Source organism: Pleurodeles waltl, chromosome 1_2 (assembly GCF_031143425.1).
Source record: "Pleurodeles waltl isolate 20211129_DDA chromosome 1_2, aPleWal1.hap1.20221129, whole genome shotgun sequence".
NCBI classification, from domain to species: domain Eukaryota; kingdom Metazoa; phylum Chordata; class Amphibia; order Caudata; family Salamandridae; genus Pleurodeles; species Pleurodeles waltl.
The window spans coordinates 396820035-396831008 of record NC_090437.1 but is presented as its reverse complement, the minus strand read 5'-3'; the positions used below and the strand labels follow the sequence as shown (position 1 = coordinate 396831008).

Sequence of the window (10974 nt, the reverse complement as noted above, 5' to 3'; positions counted from 1 at the left end):
GAAAATGACAGGGTAAGAGGAAATGTGTTATAAATCTTTATGGAATCTAATCACAACAGGAACTTAAACAGGGAGGGTTGTTCCAGCAACCATAGGAAGGCAGAAATGGCAGACAGATATCCTTACTGGGCCCAAAGCAAACTCTTGCCAGGCCAGGGATAGAACAAAAAGGAAAACTTCAGACAAGGGTGCAGACATAGGATCAACTTATTTGGATGTCCACCAAGCCAGAAACTTGTTCCATTGGCAGGCATAGATGTTTTGTTAGAAGAACGCCTGACTGCTAGAATACCATCACATATCTTGGAAGGGAGATCAAGCACCCTAAGCTGTTACTGCTCAATCTCCACGCATGAAGGAAGAGTGTGGACAGGTTCGGGTGCAGTACCCTGCCCTGTTGCGACAGAAGATCCTCCCAAATGAGCAGTCTTAGCCGAGGACAGATGCTCATCCTCGGGAGGTCGGGATCCCATACTCTCTGTGCCCAGTCTGGAGCCACCAAGATGAACAGGGGTGGTATTGGTGGAAAGGTGTATAGCAGTCCTAAGATAAAATGTGTCTTTAAGCAGGAATCGCCTTGGAAACTTTAGGGCCTCGAAGTGCTGCCACTGCCCACTCCCAGTGATGGCGAATAGATCTAAACAAGGCTCTCCCCAGACTCAGAAGATGCCACTCATGATCAAACAAGCATTAACGGCTGAGTTTGTCAGCGTGGACGTTTAGAGAGCCCGCCAGATGTTGAAGCACCAGGATTGTGTCTTGACGTTCTAGCCATGTCCAGAGGCACGAAGCCTCTTAAAACAGGGCCCACAATGGAGATGGTGCTGTCCATTACCACCTGAACCAGCCTTTCCTGGATAGAAGGAAGAAAGGCTTTAAGTGCCAGTCGGATCGCTCTCCACTCCAACAGATTGATATGGAGCTGAGCATTCGCTGGACACCAGACACCTCTGTTCTCTACCATACTCTGGTGGGTGCCACAAGTAATGCATCGGTCACCACTGCAAGCTCTAGTTGGGGAAGAGAGAGAGGTCTGCCGCTGACCCAATCACAGTCTGAGCCACCGCTGCAGTTCTCTTGACGTTTCCTCTGATACCTGGACGAGACCAGAGATTTTCATGATGCTGTGCCCACTGGATCTTCAAGTCCCAGTGCGGAGCCTGCATATACCAACGGGCATGCTTTACCAACAGAATGCATGAGGCAATGAGACTCAAATTTCTCAGAGTCCGTTTCACTGAAATCCAGGATAAAGGATGAAACATCAGAATCATAGCCCAAATATCCTGAACTTGAAACTGCAATGTATGCAGAACAGCTCAGATGAAAGGGAGAATCTGAGAGGGAGTCAGGTGTGAATTCAGCACATTGATAGTGAACCTCAGCAAGTTCAGGAGGTCCGCCGTAGTCTGGAGGTGGGAGGCGACTGCCTGAGCCTAGCCCACCTTCAACAGCCAATCATCGAGGTATGGGAAGACTGGAACAGCTGACCTCCTCAGATGTGCTACAATCATCATCACCTTGGGGAACACCCGAGAGGCACCAGTAAGGCAAAAGGGGAGCATAGCGAACTCATAATGCTCCATCCCCACCATGAACCATAAGTAATATCTGTGGGCAGGCAGAATGAAAATGTGGAAACAGGCTTGCTGCAAGTCCAATGCTACCTTCCAGTCTCCAGGGTCAAGAACAAATAACACCTGAGCCAAGGTGATCATCTTGCAGGTTTTCAAGGACTAATTGAGAGGGTGCAGATTTAATATGAGATGAAGGCCTCCATCCGTCTTTGGCACCAGAAGATAGCGGGAATTACAACCACAATCTATTTCTGATGCTGGCACACTATCAATGGCTCCTTTGGCAAGAAGGGTCAGTACTTCCTGCTGCAAGCGCACAAAGTGGTTCTTTGTCAGCTGATCTTGGCACAGAGGAAGTGCTGGTGGGGTTTACTGGATTAGGAAGGCGTAACCCCATAAGACAATCTGGAGCACCCATTTGTCTGTTGTAATCTCACACTATCGGTGCAGATCGTGTTGGATTCTGCCACCAACCAGGTGCCTGTGCTGGCCGAGGGCAAACTAAAGAGGTGTGCCTGAGTGGCTGACAAAGAGAGGGAGCGGACTTGCACGACCTCTGACTCTGGGCTCTACAAGCCTTGTGGGAGCCGCATCCTTGGCCACAAAAATGACTGAGTCTACTGGCTGTGGTGGATAAGGGGTAAAAGATGTGGCTGATAGCCCCTACCGCTGTCATGGAATGGACACAACGTGGAATTCAGCTGTATTTAGGCCACTGAAAGCCCCAGTGACCTAGCAGTGGTCCTACAACCCTTGAATCTCTCCAAGGACAGATCTACCTTCTCGCCAATGAGTTGCTTTTCATCAAAGAGCAAGTCCATGAGCAAGGCTTGGGCATCGCCTTAAAAGCAGTATTCCTCAACCAGGTGTGATGTTGAAGCCCCACTGAAGCAGCAATTGCTCTGCCCAGTGAGTCTGTTGTAATCAACCCGCATCAGATCATGAACTTTGTGGCATCAGCAATAACTTGGGAGAGAACGGCCCACGCCTCATCTGGTACCAGAGGCAGCACTGGGGCAACCGTATCCCACACAGTATGGCAATAACAGCCCAATAAGCATGCAGTGTTCATGAACCTCAGTGCCAGGCTGGCAGAAGAGAAAATCCTCTTACCAAAGGTACCCAAGCCTCTTGGATTCTCTATCCGGTGGTGTGGTAAGGAAGGCACTGGGCTATCAGGCCCTTAGGGGTAGGGTGATGGGAGAGGAAGGCTGTGTCCTGAGGTGTGAAGCAATGGCGGTGACCAATGGTCCTGTGCACAGGCTGGTCATGTGCTGACCTTGGCCCATGCCCCGAGCAGGACATCATCGGGGGCTTCAATGTAGGGTAGTAATGGTTAAATGGGGATACTCCCAGTTGAGGCACCTGCATCAAGACATTTGTTTTGACTTGAACCATGGGCAGTTGCGGGTCCTGACCCTTAGCTACCCTCTGGATTAGGTTTGCAAAGGAAGCCCCTTCCTCCATAACCATTGTGAGAGAAGAGAGGAGGTCAATGTTTGGTAAGGTGTTCAGACCACTGGGGTCAGTCATGGCCTCATTCCAGGTGTCTTCGGCCATGGTCTCTGCTGGGAGTCAGTGTAGACATAGGAATCCTCAGATCGCCTACATCTGTGTTCTTCCATAAGCCCTTCAGTAAAATAGAGCTCAGTCTAGAATCCAGGTTGTGTGGGTATGGTCAGCACCAGAGCCGACATTTTGTGACGCCGGTCTGGCTCCGTATCAGAGTCAGAAATCACAATGGGTTTGGCACCACTGGAAAGTTCCTCGGAGGAGGTTGCAAAGTCACAGCTGGGGCCCATCTGGATCTAGCAATGGCTCCTAAGGGTTCCAATGGCGCAGAGGATGGTCTCACTGGTGGTGCCCCGATTGAAGACATGCTCAATCCTGTCAGACCCAAAGGTGCTCCAGAGGAGCTTGACAGCCAAAAACTGAGGCTTACAGCATCATAAAACTCTGAGCTGGGCAGAGGTCACGCCTGCTCTAATAAAATCGGGGAAGCGCAGAGCAGGGCCAGTTTCTGACACCAGTTGCACAGGCACCACCTGTGAGCAATGTCAGGATTTGTAGCGTCATTCCTTCATGCTGTCCGATGAACTGGAGCGACATGGAGAATTTAGAGAGCCCTTTAACTTCTTGGACTTTTTCTCTTGGGACTTACCTGAAGAAGTCCTTGAATGTGACGAAAACTGACGTGAGTGACTGAGGGAGCTGTCCCAAGACCTACCATGCAAATACCACCTGGACAGTTTCACAGTCGCATGGTGAGCAGCCAAGAGCTTCATGGCCCACTCAGGGATGGCCTTGAGGTTCATCGCCTTGCACTCCACACACGATGCAGTCATGGTCCCTCTCTAGGAACCACAGAGGCACCAAGTGGAGGTCCATCACCAACATTTGTCAATGACATGTGCCACAAGGTTTGAGCCCGGTGGGCTTCTTTGGGGACATACCTCAAAAAAGGAAAGGCACACTAGACTTCAACAAAACATCGAAAGAAGTCAGTCAGAAAGTGACTGAGGGGAGCGCAATCCAGATCCATGTCGATGGCATGGACAAGAAGGAACTGAGGCCAGCATGCCCTATATAGGCACTTTGCATGTCACTGCTGGCGTAGACAATGCCAAGAGGAGCTGACAATGTCACCTACCGGTGTGCAACGGGATTGCTCCAAAAATGTACAGATCCAGTCTGATGCCTGGGAATATTCTAAGGTATGGAATCTGCAGCTAAAAGTTTATCAGAGAGGTAAAAACATATCAACTCAGACTACATTGTGTTGCATCAGGTATTTCCCATTGGTCACTGTCTGTGCATCAGGTGTCTTATCGATATCATTGTCGGAATGGCAGGTTTTTGGACATGTCAATGATTAGGCAAAATTACAGAAAATTGAGTTGACCTGCTCAAGATTACACCAATTGGGACAAGGCTGCTCCCATCATACATGGTCTTTACTGGTACTGGTTCGCAGGCAACAGTAAAATGGACTGACAAACCAAACTAGGCGACTTGAATATTCTTCAATGGGGGTACATAATTTTTGCAATACAATCCTGAACATTCATGATCATGTTTCTGTATTGCATATTTTGATACATAATCATTCACGAGCAAATCCATACTAAGCTGAAAATGTTGAAATCCATTCATATGAAAACATAGATCAGTGCAATCTTATAAGAAAATAAACCGAGATCTTCATTTGCCTTGAACATATTCTTTTATTTCCATTATGAGCCGCTGGATTCCTTAACTCCATTCAGCTCGTCGCCCAAGGCAGAGTACATAAAAATTGATAATTTAATTATGAAAATATTTTCTGCAGTAGACGGAAATAGCAGCATAGAAGCAGTGTCAATTAATCATCTATAAATGTTAATCTCCCAGGGCCTTCATTCTTCATCCACCTCCGGTATCTTTTCCATCGTGGGTCTGAGGCCATTTTCTTCTTCAATTCTTCCTCCTGCTCCTGTTTATAGACCTGAAGAAAATCATAATTCAGGATTAAAAACACTGCATGGAAACAGGAGTATGCACACTCCTCCTAACACCCCACATTCCCTTCAATTTACACTAGGCCTCCCAAACCTTCCTTCTACTTATTTCCATCCTGTGACTAGGGGAAGCCTCCCAGTCCCTCCTAATCTTTACCCCTTCACCATGAACCTTCTCTCCTCCTCTCCCCATTGTCAACCCTGGTCTTCTATTTATTGTATCCCGTTATCAGAATTCCTTCCCTGTACAGTCTATTACCTCAGCTCGCCAACCTCCAAAACATAGGTCTTTCTACATGGCATGTCATTTATTTGTTTTTTAATTATGCTGTCGCAGACCAGACTCTAAGCTTTTTCCTATCAGGGTCATAGTAGTCATAGGACAAACTAGTATTCGCAAAGTCAACAGGTTTCGCCTATGGAAAATTAATTGGGTTTATCAATTTTTTTGTTTTCTTTTTGTTTTTTTAAACTTGAGATTTTACAACCACAGCACAAGCACTGTGCAGGCAAAACCTAAAAAGCATGGTTGGTGATGTTGAGACAGCACTGCTCCTTGGGGACAAAAAACAAGTTACTTACCTTCGGTAACGCTTTTTCGGGTGGCTACAGTATCTACCTGTGGATTCGTCGCCTTTTGAATTCTCCCAGTGCGCCAGCATTCAATGGAAATCTTTTTTTTCTGGCTCTCCACATCGACGAAGATGTGGCAATTGTACGGCTCCGCATGCAACTCCGTCTGACGTCATCATAGCCATAAGGAGTTCTCGCTGGCGTGCGGGCGTCAGATACAACCACTTTTTTTTTTTTTAAACTGTGCCTTTGGGGTGAATACCAACAACGCAAGCACAACATGTGCTAACTCAACACAAGAATTCTCATATGTTCTGTACATACAACATGCCAGAAATACAAATAACTACAATATATACAAATAATAGCCTTCTTGGCATAACCGAACAGGCGACGTGGAGATGGGTGGGACCGTAAGGAATCCACAGGTAGATACTGTATCCACCATAAAAAGCTTTAACGAAGGTAAATAACTTGTTCTTTTGATGGATACATCTACCTGTGCATTCCTCACCTTTTGCATAGAATCCCAAAGCAGTCCTGCACTCGGAGGTAGGTGCCTGTCTAGCTACTCCAAGAAATCCTGCAGCACTCAACAGGCAGAATGGCCACCCCTCTCACTTCTGAGTCCAAGCAATAATGCTTTGCAAAAGTGTGAAAAGAAGATCAAGTTGATGTTTTCAAATATCTACAACAGGTACACCTCTAGCTAAAGCAGAAGTAATAGACTTAGGTCTGGTAGAATGAGCTCTAATACCCTCCGGAGGATATTTCTTTGCAAGTGCATAACATTTTAATGCAAATAATAACCCACCTTATTTAATGTTTTTTGTGAACGGCTTTGCCCTTCATCTTGCCCACATAGCTCAAAAAAAGCTAATCGTCCACCCTAAACTCTCAGGTCCTGTCCATGTAGAAGCTCAACGCTCTCTTTAGATCCAGACAATACAGCCTTTCCCACTCCTTAGAGGGATGGGAATGAGGGTAAAAGGACAGAAGGGTAATAAACTGCCCTAAGTGAAAAGGGATCACCAACTTCAACATGAAAGTCGCCCTGGTCCTCAAAACCACCTTCTTAGCTTGGAAAGTGGTAAAGGGGTTTTTACACTTAGCTTGTAGCTCACTAACATGCCTAGTCGGCGTGATCACTATGAGAAAAACAGTTTTAAATGTTAGGAGCCTCAATGAGCAACTAAACAATGGTTCAAATGGGGTACCCATCAAGTAAGTTAAAACTAAATTTAAAACTCACTGAGGCATTATAGACTGAGTAGGAGGAAACCTATCTGTCAAACCCTTAAGAAACCTTAGAACTATTGGGGACGTAAACTAAGAGGGTTGGGTGAGGTAAGCAAATAAATGCCAACAGTGCAGACAGATATTCCTTCACTGTTGCAACTGCACAACCATGTTGTGCCAAGGAGAGAACAATTGTAAAACATTGGACAAATGGGCATTCAACATGCCTCTCTTCACACCCTTTAACAAACTTGGCCCATCTACCAGCATAAACAGTTTTGAGGAAGTGTTGCCTGGTCAATAATATAACATATGTAGGAAAGTACCCTCTCTTTAGCATGGTTACCCCCACTTTTTGCCTGCTGTCAGTTTGTTTTGACTGTATTCACTGAGATCCTTCTAACCAGGACACCAGTGACTGTGCTCTCTTCCTCTGAATTTGGTTGCTTAAGACTTTGCACACCCCACAATTGGCATACTGATGCCCCCATATAAATCCCTAGTATATGGTACTTGGGTACCCAGGGGCATTGGGGAACCAGGTGTTCCCCATGGGCTGCAGCATGTATTGTGCCTCCCATGGGAGCCCATGCAAAATATGTCTGCAGGCCTGCCACTGCAGCCTACGTGAAAAGGTGCATGCACCTTTTCACTACAGGTCACTGCACCAGGTCACTGTAAGTGACCCCTATGGTAGGCCCTACTAGCCCAGAGGGCAGGGTGCAGGTCACCCCTACATGAGCAGAGATGCCTCTATGAACTCTAGCTCCATTACACTGGACTTTGTGAGTGTCGGGAAACCATTTTACCCATGTACTGGACACCTGTGCCCAGCTACATAATAGTAACTCCGAATGTGGGCATGTTTGGTATCAAACAAACATGAAGGAATCATACCCCAATACTGTTACAAGTATTGGTTGTAGAATTCCATACATGCTGGGGCTCCTTAGAGGACCCCCAGCATTGCTCCTACTAGTCGTCTGGGGTTTACCCCTCACAGGTTTCTGCCCTCCTGCTGCTTGACCAGCTCAGGCTGATGAAGGCAGAACAAAGGATTTCCTGTAGAAGAGGGTGGTAACACCTAACTTGGAAATAGGTGTTACATGGCTTGGGAGGGGTAGCCTCCTCAAGCCACTGGTATGCTTTAAAGGGCACATTTGGTGCCCTCCTTGCATTCCCCAGTTTGCACCAGTCCAGGGACCCCCAGTACAACGTGACCCTTGCAGCTACGAAGGCTGTTTGTTCCTCCTCCAAGGGATCTTCATGCTACGTGCAGCCCCAGCCTCCAGCACTCACTCCTGCAAAGCAGACTCCTATCTGCTCCAGCAACGTGGGTCTCCTCTTTCAGTGTGGTGAGTGGGCCTCACTGTGACTCCTGTGCCTGCTGCCATTGAGTTGCTTGTGTTGCTTGTGGGGGCTGCCTCCTCTTATTGCGACTCTTCCAGCTGCTGAGGGTCACCCCAGACTCCCCTCCTTGGGTCGAGTCACCTTGCTAGTCCTCTTCACCCATGCAGAACCTTCTTCTTGACTCTTGCATTTGCCAAGGCTTGATGGTTTTCCAGCACCAGTGACCAACTGCTCTCCTGGTCGCTGGGGGTCACTCTGGTACTCACCCCGTGGGGTTCCCAGTTCCTCCAGCTCCCCTCTACTGACAACTTCTTTGGGTGGGGGACTGCCATTCACAGTTCACTTTTTAGGGTTGAGCGCAAATAGGCTCAGTCTCTGCTGTAATCTCTCTATGGTACTGTAGGCATGCTCACCGCACACCCATGAGTTTGGTATTTTGTGGGCTTGCCTTTTAAAATTTGCTTGCTTTCATTAGTAGAAGGCATGCATAAGTCATGCCTTTTCCAGTGTTTAGCCCTCCGAGCGCACCGGCCAACTACTGAAAACATACGAGACTGTTTTACATATGGTTTCTGGACTACTTTTGTCCATTTATTTCCTACAGAACGTGATCTCTCAGTAGCCTAGCGCTTTGCATCACATCGACCCTGTTACATGGATAATTGCATTTTTGCGAGCAAACTTGTGTTTTACTTGGTATTTTCAAGTTATGTGGCAAGAAATATCCAGTTCGGAGTTTAAAACGCAAAAAGCTCTTAATCGAGCAAACGCGAGACCCATTGCATTGCAAATGCTTGTTTGTATATGGTTTGGCCCTCACTATTTGCTATTGCTTTTACCAATGCCTATTGCTTTCTATGCTATTTACTGATTGCTAATGTGCATATAATAGTGTTTACACATACCTCCAATTGGAGTTTTGCCTATACAGTATGTTAGTATTTGTGTTACAAAAATAAAGGTACTTTATTAAAGTAACACTGTGTGGTTCTTTCATGTGTGTAAATGCTGTGCGACTATAGTTGTATTGCATAAGCTTTGCATGACTCCTAGATAAGTATTGGCTGCTCATCCATAGCTTCCTCTAGAGAGCCCTGGCTTCCTAGACACTGCCTACACTTCCTAATAAGGGATATCTGGACATGGACTAGGGTGATAACACCGCAGGTGCTCACCACACACGAGGCCAACTTCCTACATCACCACCACTTCAGTGGGAAGAGAAAAGGAATTCAGATCTCCAGCCATGTAAGTACAGGCTCAGGAGGTGGGAGCGTATAACCTGCCCCTGCGACTGCAAGAGGATGTCTGCTCTATGAGGGAGACGGAGTGGTGAACACAGTGAGCGGTGAAGGAGGTCTGTCTACCACACCCTTCACAGCCAATACGGGGATATTATTATGGCTTGGTCCTGGCGAATGTTCCTCAGAACCTGAGGAATTAAGGGTATGGGAGGAAATACATAAAGTAGCCTGTTATCCCAGCTCAACTGAAACACGTCCCCCAATGCTCCTTTCATCGCATACTGGAGGCTGCAGAATGACGGGCAGTGCGCATTCTCATGATTGGCCAACAGGTCTTCCACAGCTGAAAGACGTGAGGAACCACTTCCAGATGGAGACGCCACTTGTGATCAGCTGAAAAGTGCCAGCTGAGACTGTCCGCATGTACATTGAGAACTCCAGCCAAATGGTTTGCTACTAAGGAAATCCAATGGTCATGAACGCCAGGCCAGATACGTACAGTCTCTCTGCAGAGAAGATGCAATCCTATCCCTCTCTGTTTGTTGATGTACCACTTCACAGTAGTATTGTCTGTCAAGACTTTAACCGACTGATTACAAATGGGAGGGAGGAAGGCCTTGAGATCCAGACGTATCGTCCGTAACACTAACAGATGTGCAACATCTGTTCCACTGGAGACCAAAGACCTTTGCTCTCCAGATCCCCCAGAAGCGCTCCCCACCCTGGAGTGGAAGCATCCGTTATGAGTGGTCACCGGAGGTGGAAGACAAAACTGCCTCCTCTGCGATAGATTGACGTCTACACTCCATCATAGAAGATCCACTGCACTGTTTATGGAGACTTACTGATTCCCCGAGATCTTTTCTGTGTTGAAACCACTGCTTTTGGAGGCACCACCGGAGAAACATCATGTGCCAACGTGTGTGAGTGACCAACAGAACGTAGGAAGCGAACAGACCTAGCAGACGTAGGACTTTTAGGACTGGAACAACCGCTCCATTCTGAAACATTGGAATCATAGCTTGAATGTCCCAAATCCTCTGAGGAGGGGGTAGGCATCATTCAATGTTGTGTCCAGTAATGCCCCTATGAACAGGAGGTGCCAAGAGGGCTCCAAGTAAGATTTTGGCATGTTCAACGAAAAGCCCAGGTTGAACAACAACTGGGTTGCCACCTGCAAATGATGCAGTACCAACTCTGGACGATTGGCTGCTCAAAGCCAAGACACCAGGAAAGGGAATACCGATATTCCCCTCCTTCTGAGATGCGCTGCAACCACTGTCATCACCTTTGTGAAGACTTGAGGTGCTGAAGTAAGACCAAAAGGAAGGACCCCCAAACTGGTAGTGCTGAGATCCAACCATGAACCAGAGATACTTGCTGTGCACCCTTTAACAGCAGATTTTGTACCTCCTGCTGAAGCAACTGGAAGTGATCCTCTGAATAAAAGGTATGCTGGGGAGGAAAGTGAGGGGGAAACCCCCGAAAGGGAAT

General features: G+C 47.2%; 1 protein-coding gene across 1 annotated transcript in view; it reads right to left on the bottom strand.

Annotated features, from left to right (window-relative positions):
- Positions 1–4781: 4781 nt before the first annotated feature.
- The window catches only part of DNAJC25 (DnaJ heat shock protein family (Hsp40) member C25), a 61300-nt gene continuing 55107 nt past the window's right edge, over positions 4782–10974 (bottom strand). Inside the window, exon 4 of the mRNA XM_069239996.1 lies at positions 4782–5061. Within this exon, the coding sequence (XP_069096097.1) occupies positions 4939–5061 (123 nt within the window). The 3' untranslated portion in view covers positions 4782–4938. The remainder of the gene's footprint in view (positions 5062–10974) is intronic.